This window comes from Moschus berezovskii, chromosome 11, assembly GCF_049115385.1.
Source record: "Moschus berezovskii isolate FMDL1 chromosome 11, NW_MosBer_1.0, whole genome shotgun sequence".
Classification (NCBI taxonomy): Eukaryota; Metazoa; Chordata; class Mammalia; order Artiodactyla; family Moschidae; genus Moschus; species Moschus berezovskii.
Window position 1 is genome coordinate 87,899,057 of NC_142470.1, and position 24,042 is coordinate 87,923,098.

General features: G+C 38.2%; 1 protein-coding gene across 5 annotated transcripts in view; it reads right to left on the reverse strand.

The window, feature by feature from the left end:
* Positions 1–24,042, reverse strand: part of RMDN2 (regulator of microtubule dynamics 2) — an 86,573-nt gene that overhangs the window by 34,992 nt on the left and 27,539 nt on the right. For all 5 annotated transcript variants that reach the window (XR_016038615.1, XR_008682377.2, XM_055399118.2 and 2 more), the window contains 5 exons: positions 23,463–23,565; positions 21,365–21,425; positions 13,299–13,374; positions 10,741–10,818; positions 2,625–2,723 (listed from right to left, as the gene is read on the reverse strand). Coding sequence is in view for 3 of the 5 variants with exons in the window: in XM_055399118.2 (XP_055255093.1) it covers positions 2,625–2,723; positions 10,741–10,818; positions 13,299–13,374; positions 21,365–21,425; positions 23,463–23,565 (417 nt within the window). In the remaining 2 variants the exon portion in view is untranslated. The remainder of the gene's footprint in view (positions 1–2,624; positions 2,724–10,740; positions 10,819–13,298; positions 13,375–21,364; positions 21,426–23,462; positions 23,566–24,042) is intronic.

Below are 24,042 nucleotides of genomic sequence, written 5' to 3' on the forward strand. Positions count from 1 at the left end.
TAGGTGTAACTCTTTAAGACTGAGTGGATGAACAGTGTGTGGATCTGGCCTAGAACCTGTTAGTGAAACACCGGAGCTGCTGACAGACTGAAGGAAGTTGCTGTTCAGTCCTGGCCAAAGCCTTGGAAGCCCAACAGAGCCATCCGTCGTGCCAATGGGTTCTGGTCCTCCCGCTTCTTCTCTCTTGTCCAATTATTTCCATTTTAACTCTTTGAGTTAAATTTTTAAAAAAATTTCTTTAATGTTGTTCCCCCAAGGAGATGATGAACGTTCACTAAACTTATTATGATAATAATTTCGTGATGCATACAAGTCAAATCGTTATTCTGTACACTTTAAACTTATACAGTGCTACATGTCCCTTATACTTCAATAAAAGCAGAAGAAAAAAAAAGAAGGACCTAGATTAAACTTTATTTGACTGATGTCCAGTAGTTGCCCCAGTTCTGTCCAAATCCTATCTAGATAACTTGTCCCAACAGAGGCACATCAGCAGCTTAATTTTTTCATGTTGGCATTTTAATTTCACATATATACTTTAATACTTATGTCTAATTAACCAGAATGATCATAAGTCAGAACACCTCTTTTTGTGTTTATGGTTAAAAAAAAAGAAATCCAAAGGAACAAAATCACTGAGGACAGTGACTGCAGCCATGAAATTAAAAGACACTTGCTCCTTGGAAGGAAAACTATGACAAACCTAGACAGTGTATTAAAAAGCAGAGACATCACTGCTGACAAAGGTCCGTTAGTCAAAGTTCTTTGGTTTTGCCATCTGAGCCACCCTACGGGTGATTCATGTTGATGTTTAGCAGAAAACAACAAAATTATGTAAAGCATTTATCCTTCAATGAAAAAATTAATAAATTTTTTTAAAAAGCTATGGTTTTTCCAGTAGTCATGCATGGATGTGAGAGTTGGACCATAAAGAAGGCTGAGCGCTGAAGAATTGACGTTTCTGAATTGTAGTTTTGGAGAAGACTCTTGAGAGTCTCTTGGACAGTAAGGAGATCAAACCAGTCAATCCCGAAGGAAATCAACCCTGAATATGCACTGGAAGGACTGATGCTGAAGCTGAAGCTCCAATACTTTGGCCACCTGAAGGGAAGAGCTGATTCATTGAAAAGACCCTGATGCTGGGAAAGAATGAAAGCAGGATGAGAGGGTGAAGGACAGGGAAGCCTGGTCTGCTGCAGCCATGGGGCCGCAAAGAGTTGGACACGACTTAGTGACTGAACAACAATAAAGGAACATAGGCAGGCTACTAACAGTACTTCCATCCTAAAATGGAGCAGATTCTGACTTTTGCCAAAGGCATTAGCTGCATAACAAGGAAGGCTGGGTCATTCAATAGAATGTTTTAATTAACGGGCAGTTTCTATGATGTTCTTCGAACTATGCCATAACATCTGGCAGAAAATACTGTACTTGCTTACTTCATCTTGGTCATCCAAGTTCCCCAAAGGCAGGAGTTGTGATGGTCATTTCTGTGTTCCCTTCATTTGGTATTAGGTATATGCTTTAAAAACATTGCTGAATAAATTAGCTTTGTTTTAAAACATCTCATGAACTCATGCAGCAGCCCTCTGTCATATCAAGTCACAGAAGACAGCTCGGCAGCTGGTGAAACCACTAAGGAAGATTCGGGGATCTTGTGACTGCAAACAGTGAGTGACGTCAGGATGGCCCAAATTGCCACACCTGTCTTCTACTACACACACCCATCCAGGAGTGCTCCAATATGCCATGGGCTGCACATGAAGGACCTTGAGAACTTTAAAAACAGGGCAAGCTTTAAAACCACGTTATACCACAATTCCAATCCATGGGGATTCTCCAGGCAAGAATACTAGAGTGGGTAGCTGTTACATTCTCCAGGGAATCTTCCCAACCCAGGGATTGAACCCAGGTCTCCCACATTGCAGGCAGATTCTTCACCAGCTGGGCCACCAGGGAAGCCCAAGAATACAGGAGTGGGTAGCCTATCCCTTCTCCAGGGAAACTTCCCAACCCAGGAATTGAACCAGGGTCTCCTGCATTGCAGGCTGATTCTTTATCAGCTGGGCTACCAGGGAAGCCCCATGAACATAGCACCTTTTATAAATCATTTTAAATGCACAATGATCTATATCCTTATAAAATTTAACAAGGGAGAACTAATTCTTGATGTTAGAAAGAAGCTGAAGTGATAATACAGTATCAGACTTCATTCATGTCTTTGACCTGTCATTGTATGACACTGGAAAAAGTTACATTCCTGATGTCCTTGATTCCATTTTTTATAAAACAAAAAAGATCTAAATAAAAACAAAGAAACATACAGCCCTTGTACTTGTATATCCATACTTTATCCCACTGGGTGCAGGCTTGATTTCAGAATACTTATTTTGTCAAAAAGTCACTAGCCATTGTTCAGAGAAGTGCAGTATATTTACTATCTTAGAATATATGATTTTTAAACTCCCTCTCAGTTCTACAAAACTGTAGGTATTGACCTAAGAAAATTTAAAACATGTCTACATAAAAGCTTGCCTACGAATGTTCATAAACACTTTATTCATAATAGCCTGATGAAGACAGAAGCCAGACTGACACTGAAATAATGGATAGGCAAAACATACCTTAAGGAAATTTTGCAAAGCTTCTTGTACAGTTGAGGATGGTATATTTCCAAACAGAGTAGCAGCCATTTTTCTCTCAATCCAGCTCAGTTTTGAGACCTGCAAATAAACAGCAACATCACTCAGACAGTTGACCACCTTTTGAATGAATAATCTCCCCTCAGATGCATGTGTGTATGCACATATGTAGCGTATGCATACAATGTCAGACTGTCAGTTTCCGTTCAGTCATTCAGTCGTGTCTGGCTCTTTGTGACCCCATGGACAGCAGCATGCCAGGCTTCCCTGTCCTTCACCACCTCCTGGAGCTTGCTCAAACTCATGTCCATAGAGTTGGTGATGACATCCAAACATCTTATCCTCCGTTGTCCCCTTCTCCTGCCTTCAGTCTTGCCCAGCATCAGGGTCTTTTCAAATGAGTCAGTTCTTCCTTCACATCAGGTGGCCAAAGTATTGGACTTTCAGCTTCAGCATCAGTCCTTCCAATGAATATTCAGGACTGATTTCCTTCAGGATTGACTGGTTGACTCTCCTTGCAGTCCAAGGGACTCTCAAGAGTCTTCTCCAGCACCACAGTTCAAAAGCATCGGTTCTTCAGAGCTCAGCTTTCTTTATAGTCCAATTCTCACATCCATACATGACTACTGGAAAAACCATAGCTTTGACTAGATGAACACTTGTCGGCAAAATACCATCTCTGCTTTTTAATATGCTGCTGTCTAGATTGGCCATAGCCTTTCTTCCAAGAAGCAAGCATCTTTTAATTTCATGGCTGAAGTTACCATCTGCAGTGATTTTGGAGTCCCCCCAAAATAAAGTCTCTTACTGTTTGTATTGTTTCCCCATCTATTTGCCAAGAAATAATAGAACCAGATGCCATGATCTTAGATTTTTGAATGTTTTAAGTCAACTTTTTCACTCTCCTCTTTGACTTTCATGAAGAGGCTCTTTAGCTCTTCTTTACTTTCTGCTATAAAAGGGTGGTGTCATCTGCATATCTGAGGATATTGATAATTCTCCCAGCAATCTTGATTCCAGCTTGTGCTCCATCCAGTCTGGCATTTCACATGATGTACTCTGCATGTAAGTTAAATAAACAGGGTGACAGTATATAGCCTTGACATACTCCTTTCCTGATTTGGAACCAGTCTGTTGCTCCATGTCCAGTTCTAACTGTTGCTTCCTGACCTGCATACAGATTTCTCGGGAGGCAGGTCAGGTGGTCTGGTATTCCCATCTCTTGAAGAATTTTCCACAGTTTGTTGTAATCCACAAAGGCTTTGGCATAGTCAATAAACAGAAGTATATGTTTTTCTGGAACTCTCTTGCTTTTTCTATCTTGCTTTTTCAATGATCCAGCAGATGTTGGCAATTTGATCTCTGGTTCCTCTGCCTTTTTAAAATACAGCTTGAACATCTGGAAGTTCACAGTTCACGTACCTTTGAAGCCTGGGTTGGAGAATTTTGAGGATTACTTTGCTAGCATGTGAGATGAGTGCAATTGTGTGATAGTTTAAACATTCTTTGGCATTGCCTTTCTTTGGGATTGGAATAAAATCTGACCTTTTCCAGTCCTGTGGCCAGTGCTGAGTTTTCCAAATTTGCAGGTATATTGAGTGCAGCACTTTCACAGCATCATCTTTTAGAATTTGAAATAGCTCAGCTGGGATTCCATCACCTCCACTAGCTTTGTTCGTAGTGATGCTTCCTAAGGCCCACTTGACTTCGCACCCAGGATGTCTGGCTCTAGGTGAGTGATCACACCATCGTGATTATCTGGGTCATGAAGATCTTTTTTGTACAGTTTTTCTGTGTATTCTTGCCACCTCTTCTTAATATCTTCTGCTTCTGTTAGGTCCATACCATTTCTATCCTTTATCGAGCCCATCTTTGCATGAAATGTTCCCTTAGTATCTCTAATTTTCTTGAAGAGATCTCTAGTCTTTCCCCTTCTACTGTCTTCCTCTATTTCTTTGCACTGATCACTGAGGAAGGCTTTCTTATCTCTCCTTGCTATTCTTTGGAACTCTGCATTCAAATGGGTATATCTTTCCTTTTCTCCTTTGCCTTTCACTTCTCTTCTTTTCTCAGCTATTTGTAAGGCCTCCTCAGGCAACTATTTGGCCTTTTTGCAATTCTTCTTCTTGGGGATGGTCTTGATCACTGCCTCCTGTACAATGTCACAAACCTCCGTCCATAGTTCTTCAGGCACTCTATCAGATCTAATCCCTTGAATCTATTTGTCACTTCCACTGTATAATCATAAGGGATTTGATTCAGATCATGCCTGAATGGTCAAGTGGTTTTCCCTACTTTCTTCAATTTAAGTCTGAATTTGGCAAGAAAGAGTTCATGATCTGAGCCACAGTCAGCTCCCAGTCTTGTTTTTGCTGACTGTATAGAGCTTCTCCATCTTTGGCTGCAAAGAATATAATCAGTCTGATTTAGATATTGACCATCTGGTGATGTCCATGCGTAGAGTCTTCTCTTGTGTTGTTGGAAGAAGGTGTTTGCTATGACCAGTGCATTCTCTTGGCAAAACTCTTGGCCTTTGCCCTGCTTCATTTTATACTCCAGGGCCAAATTTGCCTGTTACTCCAGGTATCTCTTGACTTCCTACTTTTGCATTCCTGTCCCCTATAATGAAAGGACATCTTTTTTGGGTGTTCTAGAAGGTCTTATAGGTCTTCGTAGAACTGTTCAACTTCAGCTTCTTCAGCATTACTAGTTAGCGCATAGACTTGGATTACTGTGATACTGAGTGGTTTGCTTTGGAAACGAATAGAAATCATTCTGTTCTATTCTGATCATGAATCAAGGTAAATTGGAAGTGGTCAAGCAGCAGATGGCAAAAGTGAACATCAACCTTTTAGGAGTCAGTGAACTAAAATGGACTGGAATGGCGAATTTAATTCAGATGACCATTATATCTACTACTGTGGGCAAGAATCCCTTAGAAGAAATGGAGTAGCCCTCAGTGTGAACAAAAGAGCCTGAAATGCATACAATATAATATATATATATATCCATGTTATATACATGAGAGATATAACCTTTATGGTATTAGTATCCTGCCTTCCTTTTTTATAATTCTAACAAACCATGAGCTTTAAAACCACTGGTTACCAAACCAATTTGAAATACTCTTAAGCAGGCTTGTATCCAAAGAAAGGCAGACGGGGTGGGGGTGGGGAATGATGCTGATCCTGTTTGTTCACGTGATTCCCGATTGTAGGATGATGAATAGTATTTCTTTATACAGAATACAGTAGCTTGAGGACTCTGCCTTTGCCATGCTTCCAATCCGACTGGAACGCAGCAGCTCAGAAATGTAAACAGGCCAAGGTTCCTCAATCCAGAAGGAGAGTGCTGTGAGGGCCTGGTGTATATATTTATAATTCAGGGGAATTTTTTTAAGAAAGCAACAACCACCAAAATTAAATCTCATATTATCATTTGTTTTTTGCTTTCTTTTTAAAATTTTTCACTTTTAACAAACATGAATAGTAAATATATAATATAAAAGATTAAAGGGATTCAGAAATGAGTACTTAAAAGGGGAACCATGCTCTCCACAACCCCATCAAGTGCCTTCCTTCTCAAGGCCATTTTCAAGGGTTCTAGGTAGCCATTGTTTTGTTGTTGTTCAGTTGCCCAGTCGTGTCTGGGCTCTTTGCGACCCTATGGAGTGCAGCACACCAGGCCTCTGAGGTAGCCATTCAATTCAGTTCAGTTCAGTCACTCAGTCGTGTCTGACTCTTTGCAACCCCATGGACTGCAGAACGCCAGGCCTCCCTGTCCATCACCAACTCCTAGAGTTTACTCAAACTCATGTCCATTGAGTCAGTGATGCCATCCAACCATCTCATCCCCTGTTGGCCCCTTCTCCTCCTGCCTTCAATCTTCCCAGCATCAGGGTCTTTTCAAAGAGTCAGTTCTTTGCATCAGGTGGCCAAAGTATTGGAGTTTCAGCTTCAGCATCAGTCCTTCCAATGAGTATTCAGGACTGACTTCCTTTAGGAAGGTAGCCATTAACCACTATTTTTTTTAAATTATTCTATAAATATTTTATAATAACATCAAATTGAATGTAACCTTTAAGAAGTGTGAATTTCTATGTTGTACATTTGAAACTTACATAATATTGTATATCAACTATAGCTCAGTTTTAAAAAAAAAGGTATGCACTATTGATATTATGTAATTAATTGATATTAAGCTATAAGGATACACCATATAGCACAGGGAATATAGTCAACATTTTATGATAACTTTAAATGTAGTATAGTCTATACAAGCGGCTTCCCAGGTGGCGCTAGTGGTAAAGAACTTGTCTACCAATGCAGGAGACGTAAGAGACTCTGGTTAAATCCCGGGGTCAGGAAGATCCCCTGGAGGAGGGCATGACAACCCACTCCAGTATTCTTGCCTGGCAAATCCTATGGACAGAAGATCCTGGTGGGCCACAGTCCGCGGCGTCCCAAGGAGTCAAACATGAACCAACTGAGCACACACGCACAATCTATAAAAACTACATTCACCACGTTCTACACCTGAAACTAAGATAACCGTAAGTCAACTATAGGTCAGAAAGAATGCTATCCCCCCAAAATTACTCCCTGGCTTTTCTACATAATGTTACTTTATTGCTATGCTTATTTTTTCTTTTTTGAACTAGAAAGAGAAGATATATTGTTCATCTCCTTCTTTGACTTGTTGTTTTCTCTTAACATTATAGGTTTTAAGAGTTCATCTAGAGTAATTGAAGTTCAGTCATTTAAACAACTCTGAGACAGTCTATCATTTAAACAAACATCAGTGATTTTTCATCCACTCTTTTTTTCAGTGGACATTTGGGTCTTTTTCCATTTTTTTACTCTTAGAAACAAGGCTGCTACAGCCATTCTTATATATCCTTCTAAAGCACATTTGCAAGAGTTTCTATAGGGTAGGTACCAGTGTCATACAGTAAACAAGGATTCAAATTCAAGAGATAATACCCAATTGTTTCTAAGATGGTTATATCAATTTGTGTTCCCACAACAATGTAAGAATTCCTGTTACTCCATATTTTTGAAACATCTCATATTAATAATTTAAAGTTTTATCAAAAGGGAGTAAAATGGCATCTCCTTCTTTAATTATCATTTCCTATTTATTCTAATTCAAGATTTATGGTTTATAAGCTGTTTTATTTCTGAATTTCTAATACTGATATAATTGCTTTATGATCAGAAAACCTGTATGATATCAATTCTGACTTGCTTCTTGATCTCATGTATGGTCAATTTTATAAACATTCTGCATACACTTGAAAAATGTATGTCCTCGTTGGCTAGATACATGTTTTCAACTACGTTTATTAGATAAAAATTATTAAATGTGAGGCTCCAATCAATTTTTTAGATACTTACTAGTATTTTTCTGTCTCTTGTTCTATTAATTATCAAAAGAGGGGGTGAAAATCCACCACTATGTAGTATCCTTACTTCCCTTCCATGTCTTTTGATCTCCCCTTCATATTTTGTCTGTTCTTCTGAGCTGCTTCCTGGCAACATTTTCAGATTTATCCTAAAGGTCGTTAAATCTCTCTTTAGCAGTGCCTATTTATTACTAAATCCTTCCACTGAATTTTCTTTTAATCACAAATAATATACTTCTTTTTAAATTTTATTTTTAATTGGAGGATAATTGCTTTACAATGTTGTATTGGTTTTTGCTCTACAACAATGTGAATCAGCCATATGTATACAAATATCCACTCCCTCTTGAACCTCCCTCCCACTCCCCACCCTGTCCCATCCCTATGGCTGTCACAGAGCACTGGGTTGAGTTGCCTGTGTTATACAGCAATTTCCCACTAGCTATCTATTTTGCATATGGTAATGTATATAAAAAACTGTATATACAATTGTATATAAAAATGTTATATACAAAAATATACATAAAAATTGTTTTTTTTTTATATCTATCTGATCATTTTTGTAGTCTCGTGTTCCTTATCCATTTTCCCTGATTCATTTTATTTTTAGGAACACATTATATGGGGCTTCCCTGGTAGCTCAGGTGGTAAAGAATCCACCTGCAATGCAGGAGACCCCGGTTTGATTCCTGGGTTGGGAAGATCCTCTGGAGAAAGGGCAGGCTACCCACTCCAGTATTCTTTGGCTTCCCTGGTGGCTCAGATGGTAAGGAATCCACCTGCAATGTGAGAGATGTGGGTCCAATCCCTAGGTTGGGAAGATCCCCTGGAGAAGGGAACAGCTACTCACTCTACTATTTTTGATATACATAGATATATCAAAAATTGTTCAATCTTTTTCATTCTACCTGATCATTTTTGTAGTCTCATGCTCCTTATCCATTTTCCCTTAATTCATTTTATTTTTAGGAACACAATACGTAGATAACTGTTTAAAACTCTGTTTAATACTCTGTATTCCATGTTTCCAAAATTTGAAGTCCTTTCAGATGTACCTCTGTTCTTTCTGTTTGTTTGTTCTGTTGACTGCCATTTATGATGGCTCGTTTTCTTGTATGTATTCTGTTATTTTTGACTATGATATGAGCAACTCTGTAAGAATGTTCTAAGGCTTGTGTGTGAAGGTACAATCCTCCAGGGAGGATTAGCATTAGTTTCTGCCATTTGTCTGTGGCATGAAGATCAGGTTCCATTTGGAATTAAATTTTCCTTCTTGGTTTTTTTGGGGTTTTTTTTAAGCCTAATCCAATAGTGTACATTCTAGCTCCAGGCTCCTATGAGTCTGGGTTAACGATTTTTAAATCAGGGGAGTCCCTTACCATCATGACACTATTTTTTAAAAAATATTTAAAACTGGTATAATTGAAACTGCTTACTCTTAAAAGGATGAAATGTGATAAGAAATATAAAGTATAAAATGCACATGTGACATACACAGCAGGTGCTCATTAAAAGTAAAACCTCCTGCCTTCTCTCTAATCCTCTATAAGCCACAATTAAAAAGCTTCATCTTCTGCCTACCCCAACTTTCTCATTCAGAAATAGCATTTCTCTTTGGGGCAATTTTTCATGCAGCTGTTAAGATATACTTTCACATTCTGTTAACTTTCTGTAAATGAGTGTCACTTAACACACTGGGTCTCAGACTTACCAGCTGCTTTTATTTATTTCTATACATCTTGCTGCTGCTGCTAAGTTGCTACAGTGGTGTCCGACTCTGTGTGACCCCATAGACGGCAGCCCACCACGCTCCGCCATCCCTGGGATTCTCCAGGCAAGAACACTGGAGTGGGTTGCCATTTCCTTCTCCAATGCATAAAAATGAAAAGTGAAAATGAAGTCGCTCAGTCGTGTCCGACTCTTTGCGACCCCATGGGCTATAGCCTACCAGGCTCCTCCATCCATGGGATTTTTCCAGGCAAGAGTACTGGAGTGGGTTGCCATTGCCTTCTCCATCTATACATCTTAGGTCCCCATCTAAATTAAGTTCCTTGAAGATAAGGATGGTTTTTTATTTACCTTCTGGCCAGTGAGCACATAATTTATGCTCAGTAAACTCGGATAAGTGAAAAAATCCTCTCACAAAACAGAGAGCAGTACATCAATATAGGGTACCCAGGTGGAGGTGGCTGATCACCATCTGAGAAAGCACATATACACTGTGACTACTTCTAGGGAAAAGGGAAAGGCAGTAAAGAAAAAGGACATATACATTTATAAAATCAAATAGTGTATGTGGCCTTTCCTACTGGCTCAGCAGTAAAGAATCCACCAGCGATGCAGGTGATTCAGGAGATGTGGGTTCAATTTCTGAGTCAGGAAGATATCCTGGAGGAGGGCATGGCAATCTACTCCAGTATTCTTGCCTTGAGAATCCCATGGACAAAGGAGTCTGATGGACTACAGGGCATGGTGTCGCAAAGAGTCAGACACAAAGAAAGCAACTGAGCATATTGTATGTAATGCAACAAATATTTATATAATATGTTTACTTTATAAACTCATAAAATATGTACAGATTTCACAATTTTCTCTATAGCAGGCACTAGGTAAAACGAGAGTAAGCCACTGAAAATCTATCATATAATCATAGTATATTCAAATAAGATTTATAGATAGAAGCATTCAACTTACAGCATAACAGTATCTTCCCTTGAGGTAATACAAAAAGGGTTCTTCAGGTAAAAATTCGATTGCTTTATCTAGATGTTCCTGAAAGAAAATAAAAAAAAAAAAAAATCATCTCCCAAGTTTCAGGCAGTGTTGAATGGAACTCTGCCTGGCAATTCCAAAGGGACTTTATGATGTTGTTTCTTCCCCCTCTTTATCATTAATACAATTAAGTTTATCAATAATTCATCAAAATGCTCACAACTAGAAGTGTGATTATGATTTAATAAGGCTACAGAGGATGTCACTTGAAAAAGAAAACATTCAAGTCTCACTTTTGTCTGCCCATGACTTGCCTACATAATACTTACTGATTGTCAAATGATGTGGGTATAATGGAGAAAAAGAAGAGCAGAACTAGGTGACAGAGGAACCTACCCACTTGACATTGTCAAGTGGTGATAGGGAGCTGGAAGACAAAGAACTCTTTGCCCATCCTTACCATTATTGACCCTGAGGGGTTGTTTACTGAATGAATGTAACTATTTATTGTTGCTGTTCAGTTGCTCAGTCATATCTACGCTTTGTGGCCCCGTGGACTATAGCATGCTGGGCTCCGCTGTCCTCCACTGTCTCCTGGAGTTTGCGCAAATTCACGTCCACTGAGTTAGTGACACTATCTAACCATCTCACCCTGGGCTGCCCTCTTCTCCTTTTGCCTTCAATCTTGCCCAGCGTCAGGGGCTTTTCCAATGAGTCAGTTCTTCACATCAGGTAGCCAAAGTATTGGAGCTTCAGCTCCAGCATCAGCCCTTCCAGTGAATATTCAGGCTTGATCTCATTTAGGATTGACTGGTTGGATCTCCTTACAGCCCAAGAGACACTCAAGAGTCTTTTCTTACACCGCAATTCAAAAGTATCAATTTTCAGCACTCGGCCTTCTTTATGGTCCAACTCTCACAACCACACAAGACTACTGGAAAAACCATAGCTTTGCCTATACAGACCTTTGCTGGCAGCGTGGTACCTGCTTTTTAATATGCTGTCTAGGTTTGTCTTAGCTTTTCTTCCAAGAATCAAGCATCTTTTCATTTCATGGCTGCAGTCACCATTTGTAGTGAGCCCATTTAGAGCCCATCTTCATTTAGAGGCCAAGAAAATAAAATCTGTCACTGTTTCCATTTTTTCCCCATCTATTTGCCATGAAGTAATGAGATCAGATGCCATGATCTTAGTTTTTTGAATGGTGAGTTTCAAGCCAGCTCTTTCACCCTTATCAAGAGGCTCTTTAGATTCTCACTTTCATTAGAGTAGTATCATCATATCTGAGCTTGTGGATATTTCTCCCAGAAATCTTGATTCCAGCTTGTGATTACAGTCGAGTATTTCACATGATGTACTTTACAAAGAAGTTAAATAAGCAGGGTGACAATATACAGTCTTGATGTACTCCCTTCCCAGTTTTGAACCAGTCAGTTGTTCCATGTCCAATTCTAACTGTTGTTTCTTGACACACAAACAGGTTTCTCAGGAGACAGGTAAGTACTGGTACTCCCATCTCTTTGAAAATTTTCCAGTTGCTGAACCACACAGTCAAAGGCTTTAGCATAGTCAATGAAGCAGAAGTAGATGTTTTTCTGGATCTCCCTTGCTTTCTCCATGATGTAACAAACGTTGCCAATTTGGTCTCTGGTTCCTCTGCCTCTTCGAAACCCAGCTTGTACATCTGGAAGTTCTCAGTTCACGTATTGGTGAAGCCTAAATTGAAGGAGTCTAAACATAAGGCAATGGCAACCTGCTCCAGTACTCTTGCCTGGAAAATCCCATGGACGGAGGAGCCTGGTAGGCTGCAGTCCATGGAGTCGCGAAGAGTAGGACACGACTGAGTGACTTCACTTTTACTTTTCACTTTCATGCATTGGAGAAGGAAATGGCAACCCACTCCAGTGTTCTTGCCTGGAGAATCCCAGGGACGGAGGAGCCTGGCAGGCTGCTGTCTATGGGGTCACACAGAGTAGGACACGACTGAAGCGACTTAGCAGCAGCAGCAGCAAACATAACTTTGCTAGCATGTGAAATGAGTGCAATTGTATGGTAGCTTGAACGTTCTTTGGCATTGCACTTCTTAGATTGGTATGAAAATCGATCTCTTCCAGTCCTGTAACCACTGTGACTATAACTACAGGCACATTATAAAAAATGAGTATGTTCATTACTTATTTTACTCATCTATCATGGCAAATTTAAGCCCTACATTGAATTCTACTCCTAACAAATTAATTTAACAAATTAATTCCAGCCATGTTTATGATGTAGGTAAGCTCACAACCAAAAGGCTAAGATTCTGCCTTTAGAAAAACAATACTCATCTACTTTGTGACTTCTTTCAGGTTCTATAATAATAATAATTTTTAATCAACCAACCAGTTTGATTCTTTTTGGCACAGTACTTTTAAAGGCTGACATTTCATTTAAGTAAAAAAGATGAATTCCTGGAGATAAATTTGTTGAATAATTTGATTTATACTTGTTAATGGACCATTAACAAGCTATATTAAAATATTTTTAATATCAAGAAATACCTTGAAGCGATATCCATAGTTAATTTTGTTTTGTAAGCCCTCAAACTCAGATACATAGCCACACAAAACTGCATACCTGAAAAGGATAAAAACAGTGGACACTGTGTAAACTCTTAATGAAATATCATGAAATTTAACATTTAAAAAATACATCTAAACTATTCATTAATATTTAACAAAAGTATTCATATAGATGCAAGGACCCTAAAAATAATAAATACTTGACATAGACATGAGGCCAGTTTCCTCATCTATAATTGGGTATACTAACACCCTCTATCTTGTATATGTGCTGTGAGGGTAAAAGTATCTAAAATGTAATTGCTTAGAATAGTGCCTGGCATGAGTGAGTTTCATAAAAGATGAGCTGTTGCTATCACAATCATCAACATCAAAGTCACAAAGAGACTCTCAGGAAAGTCTAATCAAAAGTATTAAAGTGAAAAATATACTGTGTCAAAAGATTCCTGTTTCTTTTTCATAAGAATAAAAAGTTCATGGTTCCCTTTAATGTCATTTGAAAATTAAAATAAATATCATCAAAAAAAAAACTAACAAAAAAAATTTTTTAAATACTAAAATCAAAGATAATTTTAGACTGTTTTTTCAAAAATTCCCCATGCCCTTCAATCCTTTCTATGAAACACATTACTACAATACTGCATCTAATGAATTCTTTACTTTTTTTCCATTAGGAATATAAATTTTATATCAATAATTACTTGACTATAAATTGGATACAATATTTGTTCAGCAAACTGCTTCCTCTAAAAATTGGGAATATATTACTTTTTACATTCAGACAATTTCTGTATAAAAGTGTTTAGAGCTTCTCTGTCTGAGGCAAAATATTCATTTACCTAAATATCAGTATTTCAAAAGTAGGTCCTAATTTTCACTTGCATTGTCATAAATGAAGTGGAAAATGCAATTTTGGGTATTATTTATCTTGATTGTTTCTGTGGATACACATGTGAACTTTCAAATAAGAAGCTGAAGAGAACAATTTTCTTAATTTGGAATAGTCAGATCATTCCTGGACACAGAAGATCACGCAATTCACAACAACTTAAGAACAACCAATAAAATGGCCACTTTTCAGCTATAACTTTTTTGACCTCTTAATTTTCATTAGAAAATCAATAATGTCCTAACAGTAAAAGCAAGAGTTATGACAAAAGCAACCTATTAAAGGTGAGCTGAGAACTTACCTCTATTAGGAGATACTACTTAAATTACTATATTTAAATACTATCTTAAATTACTATAATACATTTATCACAACTGTTGTTGTTTAGTCACTCAGCCGTGCCTGACTCTTTTGTGACCCCATGGACTGTAGTCCATCAGGCTCCTCTGTCCATGGGATTTCCCAGGCAAGAACACTGGATTGGGTTACCATTTCCTTCTCCAGAGGATCTTCCCAACCCAGGGATTGAACCTGCATCTCCTGCATTGGCAGGCACATTCTTTACCACTAAGCAACCCGGGAAGTCCATCACAACTGTAGCAATATTGATATACAATATTGAAAAATTTTATAATGAACCAATATTAATACATTATTGTTAACTACACTCATGCTTCCTTCTAATTTCCATCTGTTTTTCCCTCATGTCCTTAAATTTTGACATTTTTCTCTCCATCTCTCCTTTCATATTTATTCCTGTTAGTTCACATCTTTTTTAGTATCTCTCTCCATGTGAAAATCTTTTAATTACTCCTGTCATCCATCATCCACCTTGTTTCTCCTAATTTTGTGCCAGTTGCAACCTTTATAAGAATAGCTTCCATATCTTCACCCACTGGAAAAAATGACTGAACACACTAGTGTCTAAGATTCAGATCTGGAATGATAGAATAATGATATTGTCAACAGATATTCTGTTGAATAACTGAGGCTCAAACCATTCTCACAGCACAGTTAACCCAGAATCTTGCCTGTATTTTAACATCGTCTCCAAGAAGATTACAGGTGAACTTGCCTTCATGCTTTCCTTAAATCCAGATAATTAGTTTAATTTCCCTACTCTATCCACTAACAAAGAAAAAACAGATCATGTCACATTTTTAGAGAAATCTACGTTGGATATACATGAACTTCATCATTCACAGAAAACCCAACCAACTATTCGTGCTGGAGTCAAAGGAAAATATTCAATGTTCACTGATCTACAGTGGTGGAATAAATCTTCTGTTTTCTGAAAAATCAGAAAAGCTTATGCACATCTGATCTAGCTTTTACAGTTCTTTCAGCACATTCTTTACAAGTTACTCTAAGTGAAGGGGAAAAAAAGGAAAAAAAACTACTTACAAAAACCATAATATGAAATATGTGCATTTTTTCTTATAAATAATCTGTCACCAGAGTCTTACCTTTTTAAAATTCTGTTTCTTTAAAGTCTAAAGTATTATTTATCTTCTTATAAACCATAAATTCAAAGTTCACTTGACCACTTTTCCCAAAAGAATCATCATTTCTTTTCTGGCAATCAATCTCACCTATATATACATGTATGTGGTATATATGTTGCTCTTTTTGATACTGTTTGTCTTGAAAAATGTAATTTAAAATTTTACTTTGTAAACTCTTAGGTTGATAGGAACAAGTAAACTATACACAAAATGGTCTATGACCTCCATCTAGAGGCTGTTCTAACTATGTTTGCTTTAACAAAAATTCTGTATTTTCCTTGCATCTATAGCAAATATTTTAAAATTTGACAAGCAGCCCTGTCTCAACAACTAGTAAGCAACTATTAAATCAACTCCAAGAAGCACTTTTGATTTAGTGCCAATGCTATTTATACTGTGAAAAAGCAGAGGAAGAGTAATGTAAAAGATGAAATACTGAGTATATACAAATATAAGATCTGGCTTTTGTTTTCCCCACTTATTGTGTGACCCCTGGTTACTAATCACAACACCACACGGCACACACATATACCAGCCCCCACAAACAAACACCATACACACAGACTGCCTTGCTTATACTTTCCATAAAATGGAAACAGGTTGTTCTGTGAAACACATGCATGTGGATATAATTTGTGAAAGTAGAGCACAATGAATATGTAAGACATTATTTATAATTAAGGTCACGCCTGATTAGCTAACAAACCACGAATCCATTGGTAATTTTGCTCTCTTGATTCTAGAAGTATTTTAGACTGGTATTCATGGGGTCGCGGAGAGTCGGACACGACTGAGCGACTGAACTGAACTGAACAACAAAAACAATGGAATTTTACAGAAAGCTTATGTAGCTTTAAAGTTACAAGGCAATTTCACTTGGAAAATATGAAGATAAAAAACAGGTTTTTAAAATAACATTTGATTTTCAATTATTGCCTTGATATCAATCCTTTATGAAATTATTTCTAATGATTGCTCTTTTATTTTAAATTTAAGGCTTATAAACCATCACAGCACCCTGTAAACCATAGGTCAGCAAACTTTTGCTTCAGGGTTAGGTAGCAAACATTTTAGGTTGTGGGATCAGAGAGTTTGTTACAATTCAACACCATTGCTATGTACAAATGCACAGGGATGGCCGTGCTCCAATAAATTTTATTTACAAAAGCAGGCAGTTGCATTTGGCCTAGAGGCCATGGTTTGTCATTTATGCTGAATGAATGAGAAAAAGTCTTAACATACTGAGGAAAATTCCAGCAGAATAAGACATTTTCATGACATTTTATTACAATTGACTATGGAATCAGTAAACCTAAATTTCACCCATTGCTTCTCAAATCAAAGTTTTAATTTTTCTTTTCCATCAGCCTAAACCTATATTACTGTATTTAATTGAATGAGAATTCTTAAATCTAGTAGGTACATCATAATAAATTCTAAAAATTAAGATAAATTTGACTTCTGAATTTATTAAATTTTATTCACTGACCAGATTTTAATTGTTTTTTAATTAAAATGTTACACTGAATAAAAAAATCACGTGAAACACAAATGGATCAGTACTCTATGTGTTTCTGTGTGCATATGGACAAGATTTCCCTCATGGTCAAATATCACCGGGGTTATAAATAAGGTAGTTGCGTGCGAGCTAAGTCACTTCAGTCATGTCCAAATCTTTGTCACCCCATGGGATGCACCCTGCTAGGCTCCTTTGTCTATGGGGATTCTCCAGGCAAGAATACTGGAGTGAGTCACCTCCAGGGATCTTCCCGACTCAGGGATCAAATCTGTGTGTCCTGCAGCTCCTGCATTACAGGTAGATTCTTTACCGCTGAGCCCCTGGGGAAGCCCAAATAAGGCAGTGAGTATACAAAAAAGATCTTCACGACCAAGATAGTCACGATAACGTGATCACTGACCTAGAGCCAGACATCTTGGAATGTGAAGTCAAGTGGGCCTTAGAAAGCATCACTACGAACAAAGCTAGTGGAGGTGATGGAATTCCAGTTGAGCTATTTCAAATCTTGAAATATGATGCTGTGAAAGTGCTGCACTCAATATGCCAGCAAATTTGGAAAACTCAGCAGTGGCCACAGGACTGGAAAAGGTCAGTCTTCATTCCAATCCCAAAGAAAGGCAATGCCAAAGAATGCTCAAACTACCGCACAATTGCACTCATCTCACACGCTAGTAAAGTCATGCTCAAAATTCTCCAAGCCAAGCTTCAGCAATATGTGAACCATGAACTCCCAGATGTTCAAGCAGGTTTTAGAAAAGGCAGAGGCACCAGAGATCAAATTGCCAACATCCGCTGGATCATGGAGAAAGCAAGAGTTCCAGAAAAACATCTATTTCTGCTTCATTGACTATGCCAAAGCCTTTGACTGTGTCGATCACAATAAACTGTGGCACATTCTGAAAGAGATGGGAATACCAGACCACCTGACCTGCCTCTTGAGAAACCTGTATGCAGGTCAGGAAGCAACAGTCAGAACTGTACATGGAACAACAGACTGGTTCCAAATAGGAAAAGGAGTACGTCAAGGCTGTATATTGTCACCTTGCTTATTTAACTTATACGCAGAGTACATCATGAGGAACGCTGGGCTGGAAGAAGCACAAGCTGGAATCAAGATTGCTGGGTGAAATATCAATAACCTCAGATGTGCAGATGACACTACCCTTATGGCAGAAAGTGAAGAGGAACTCAAAAGCCTCTTGATAAAAGTGAAAGATGAGAGTGAAAAGGTTGGCTTGAAGCTCAACATTCAGAAAACAAAGATCATGGGATCTGGTCCCATCACTTCATGGGAAATAGATGGAAAAACAGTGGAAACTGTGGCAGACTTTATTTTGTTGGGCTCCAAAATCACTGCAGATGCTGATTGCAGCCATGAAATTAAAAGACGCTTACTCCTTGGAAGGAAAGTTATGACCGGCCTTGATAGTATATTAAAAAGCAGAGACATTACTTTGCCAACAAAGGTCCGTCAAGTCAAGGCTATGGTTTTTCCCATGGTCATGTATGGATGTGAGAGTTGGACTGTGAAGAAAGCTGATTGCCGAAGAATTGATGCTTTTGAACTGTGGTGTTGGAGAAGACTCTTGAGAGTCCCTTGGACTGCAAGGAGATCCAACCAGTCCATTCTAAAGGAGATCAATCCTGGGTGTTCATTGGAAGGACTGATGCTAAAGCTGAAACTGCAATACTGTGGCCACCTCATGTGACGAGTTGACTCACTGGAAAAGACTCTGATGCTGGGAAAGGTTGGGGGCGGGAGGAGAAGGGGACGACAGAGAATGAGATGGCTGGATGGCATCACTGACTCTGTGGACATGAGTTTGAGTAAACTCCAGGAGTTGGTGATGGACAGGGAGGCTTGGTGTGCTGTGATTCATGGGGTCGCGGAGAGTCGGACACGACTGAGCTACTGAACTGAACTGATACAACAAAAGGGCTTCCCTAGTGGCTCAGTGGTAAAGAATCCACCTGCAGTGCAGGAGCTGCAGGAGGCATGGGTTTGATCCCTGGCTCGGAAAGACCTCCTGGAGAAGGCCATGGCAACCCACTGCAGTATCCTTGCCTGGAGAATCCCATGGACAGAGGAGCCTGGTGGCCGACAATCCATAGGGTGGCAAAGAGTTGGCCATGACTAAAGTGACTTCACACACATGCACACACACAACAAAAGTGAAAATAGATGAACAAAGGAGAAGTAGTCAAATTAGTGGAAGACAGGCTGGGAAATACACTAAAGAAGAGTTAAGCATAATCTGTTCTCACACAGTGAATTTTAAAGTGTTTATGATGCCTTCAGGGAAGATTCAGGATTGTTCTTGTATGGAAATTTGGAAGTTCACACTGGTAAGTGTCCTCAAGTTGTGGATTAACATCAAATGTACCTTTTTTAATGTGATTCTTCACTGACACAGATGCATGTATGGGAAAAGGAAGGCTTCGCTGGTGGTTCAGACAGTAAAGAATCTACCCCACAGTGCGAGAGACCTGGGTTTGATCCCTGGGTTAGGAAGATGTTCTGGAGGAGGGCATAGCAACCCAATCTAGTATTCTTGCCTGGAGAATCCCCATGAACAGAGGAGCCTGGTGGGCTACAATCCATGGGGTTGCAAAGAGTCAGGCATGACTGAGCGAATAAGCACACACAGCACATAGGACAGGGCAGAGGACACCAGAGAAAGAGGAAGCTATCTAAGAGAAGGCAAAGAATTCTCTGTAGCAGAAGAGAGCTGGGGGCGGGGGTGCGGATTTCTGCAAATAGAATTGCTAGGGTACTTGGAGTCTTGTCCCACCTTCTCATGGGAGAAGGAATCGGGTAGGCTTGTCTTGGGTGTTCATTGGAAGGACTGATGCTGAAGCTGAAACTCCAATACTTTGGCCACCTCATGCGAAGAGTTGACTCACTGGAAAAGACTCTGATTCTGGGAGGGATTGGGGGCGGGAGGAGATGGGGACGACAGAGAATGAGATGGCTGGATGGCATCACCGACTCGATGGACATGAGTTGAGTGAACTCCGGGAGTTGGTGATGGACAGGGAGGCCTGGCGTGCTGTGATTCATGGGGTTGCAAAGAGTCGGACACGACTGAGCGACTGAACTGAACTGAACTGTATCTCATTGCAGCTTCAAAAGATTTGCTCTTATTTTGGCATGTCCCTCAGAGTTTGTCCTTTAGTGTCTGAAGCGAAGTGAAGTCGCTCAGTCGTGTCCAACTCTTTGCGACCCCATGGACTGCAGCCTACCAGGCTCCTCCGTCCATGGAATTTTCCAGGGGGACATAAAAAATGTTCTGATTCCTGCCCAGGGAATTTTAAAATGAGAGTTCGTGAGTGGTGCTCCCCCTGCTGGTGGCAATATAAAGAAACAGGTCTGCTTTGAGAAAATGAATTGCAATTTTGAATTGGTGGAGGAAATACGAATTTCCTGGAGAATAAACGTGGACCTGCAGAAAAGAAGCCATTTTAAGAGAGATTTTGCCTAAAGCATATCAGCATAATAAAATAATCCCAAAGAGGTGTGGATTTCTGAAAACCTAGGTCTGAGAGAAGGGTCATAGATAAATTTATTACTAGCACCTAACACACCTATATTGCTGGGGAGAAAAAATAGTTAAGGAACTGAGAAATGTTGCAAAAATGCAACTGTGAGTAAAATGAAGTGTTAATTAAAAACAGTATATTTCTTCTTGTGTTTTATAATTCTAAATACACAAAGGATCCAAAACAAAACAATACTCTCAAGAATAAACTTTTTGTCCCAAGGATACCCACCTACAACCATCTAACTAATTAAATTTCCTTTGTTTGAGTTTCCCTATATTAGAATTGGCTTTTCTTTCACTTATGGAATGTGTACACCTTGTCATCAAGGTATAATGGCTGATGTGCTTTTATTCTTTGAAGCATTCTCCCTATATTTCATTTAGAAACATGGCATCATTCTAGCATTTGTTTCCAAACAAAATCTCATACAAATAGAATTTATCACATTCAAAATTATTGGACTTGGTAGATTCAGTTATGAAATAGTCAATGAAAGTTTACCTTAAAAAACATTTAAAATATACATACTGAAAAATACATGAGAATAAACAGAACAAGAACAATTATTGCATAAATTATATGTACTTACCATAGATGACAATATCCATTCTTGGGTGCTCTCATAATAGCTTTTTCACCTAATGTCTTTCCTGAAAGATAAATGTACTGACAGTGTGCTACCTTCATGTCAGTTGGTAGGAGGTAAATTATTGAATGAAGCCAGTAGTTCCTAAAAGTATGGTCCCAATACCAGAAGTCATTACCTAGAATCTTATTATAAAAGCAAATTTGGGGCCACATGGAAGACTTACTCGATCATAACCCCTGAGACACAGCTATCTGCATTAACTGGCCTTTAGCAGTTCTGATGCACATTCAAGTGCAGACTCACTGGACTAAGTGATTTAACCAAATGCAAAAGAAGTCATTCGATCATTATTAATAGACACGGCTTTATAATTAACTCAACCAACATTTACTGAGTACCTTCTAAATGTCATATTGTGTGAGCCCCCTGGGAATAAAAACACAATTCTTGACCTCCAAGAATTCACTGTTCAGTAGGCATCAGGTATATAAACAAAAAAATTATGTGTAAAGATAAATACAAGGTTAAAAAGAGCACAGCAGAGAATGGAGAGAGCAACTCTATCTAAAGGGGTTAAGGAAGGTGTCCCAGAGATGCTCTTATCTAACCATTCATGATAGTGAACACACTCAGTGCATAAATAATTCCCCTAAATAATTTTACTTTATTTTAGAATAACTTTTAATAATCTGTTAATTTCTGGATAGAGGTTTATCTAAACCACATTCTCAAAATCCTTCTCAAAAAGCTGTTTTATTTTATACACTCTCCTTTTCTCTGCTCTAATTTTTTTTTTTTTGCTTGAAGAGCAATGATGTGATCCAATGATCAGAAAAATGCTCTTCTAAATAAGTAGTTTAGATAATCTTTATAAATAAAGATCTTTTATTCTAAAATCATTCTCTTATTTGTTAAAGTGGTATTCTATAGCTCTCTCCATTAAGAGATATACCCAGTGTAGAAATCTATGTAAGTTGGAAAAATTAAAAAGCAGTCTTTTAAAGTGACAACTGGTATTACACTGTGGGCATATATTAGAAGAGTTAATAATTTGATAATGAGTGCTTGAAAAACATAAATATTTTTAATGTATAAACATTAAAAACTAAATCAACATCTTACCTACATTACCAAGTGAACAAAAATAGCTTTGAGAGCACTGCCATAAGCCTAAACTAGAGGCGATTCCATGGCTCTGAGATTATAAAGGGAGCCGGGTAGTATACATACTGGTTTTGTACCCTCACTGATACAGCTTCAGCCTGAAAACTATTTCCCTTAAAAAAAATTTATTTTTTGGTCTATTTGTGTCCATCATTTAATCCTGAAAGTTAGAAGTATGTTCTTTTAGATATAAGATTCATATTTGATTTGCAAGACAAGTGTGATCAAGTCATAGGACTTCAACAGATGTACTGCAAAAATGGGACACCACAGTCAGCAGGTTAGGAAAGGACTTTGTACTCTCCAGGGATCAAATCTTCCCTCCACATAGCAAGTTCAAATATACTGTCATGAGGATCAAGAGTCAGCAAACTCTTCCTCCTTCATACTGAGTGCCCATGCCCTTCAACTACAGTCTCCAATTTCCTGGCTCCTGGGTTCTCTGCCAGGCACTTATTACCTGTGCACTGAATTACAAATTGCCTGTCTCTGTATCGATATTGTCAAATCATTTGGCATTCTGGCTGTTATTCTTTTGCTGTTACTTTAGAAAATAGGATGATATAATGAACAATCATGGACTCATCACTCTGCTTAAATCTTGTTTTACTGAGATAAATTTTGAAAAAACATTAAAGTCTGAGTAGTTATATCATTGTGGGACCTGGAGTTCTATGTTATAGGAAGTGAGAAGGGTTATTTTAATTTTGGTGAAAGACTACTATTATCATTAATCCTCAAATTATTACCACTTAATGTATCATCTTTCTATGATTTTATAAATTTTGAAAGCTGGACTTTGAGCTTTTCAGTTGCCTATTCTAATATGCTCAAATATTTTTAGAGACCATATACTTTTATCTAAAAATTCATTCATGGTTTACTATAATAATGATTACTACCTGAGAATAATTAATATTCACAAAGTACTTACCAATATTAGCATAATGCTTCTTTTCTTGTGTATTTGTAGATAGCTCATACATGTCTCCATAAGCACGAGCAAACCGCCAAATAAATTCTGTTTCATCTCTAAACTGAACACACAGAACTGCCCATTAGATAAACTTAGTAATGTGACTAAACTACTGCAACGTTTTAAAAAATTAGGTAGGTAAACTGGTACTTAGAAATGACTGTATTCAATGTGCATATCACACTTTAAATTCAAATATTCATGGCTATAAAATGTGATCTAATGGAGTGTTACATTTGGGTCTTAAAAATCAATGAATAAAAAAAAAGAAAAAAGAAGCAATATAAATATGAACAACAACAACAACAAAAAAAAAAACCAATGAATATTATGCAGACACCAGCTCCACACCTATGAAGAAGAGAAAACTGATAGGTGTTAGAATTTATAAATTCTGAGGGGCAGTATCCTCTCCCTGCTTTCCTTTCTAACTTATCTACTATCAATATGATGCCTCAATGGGCATTTCAGATAATATCTGTAAGTTATTAGAGATTATATATATTCAAAAGAGCAGTCACATTATTTTTTTTACCTA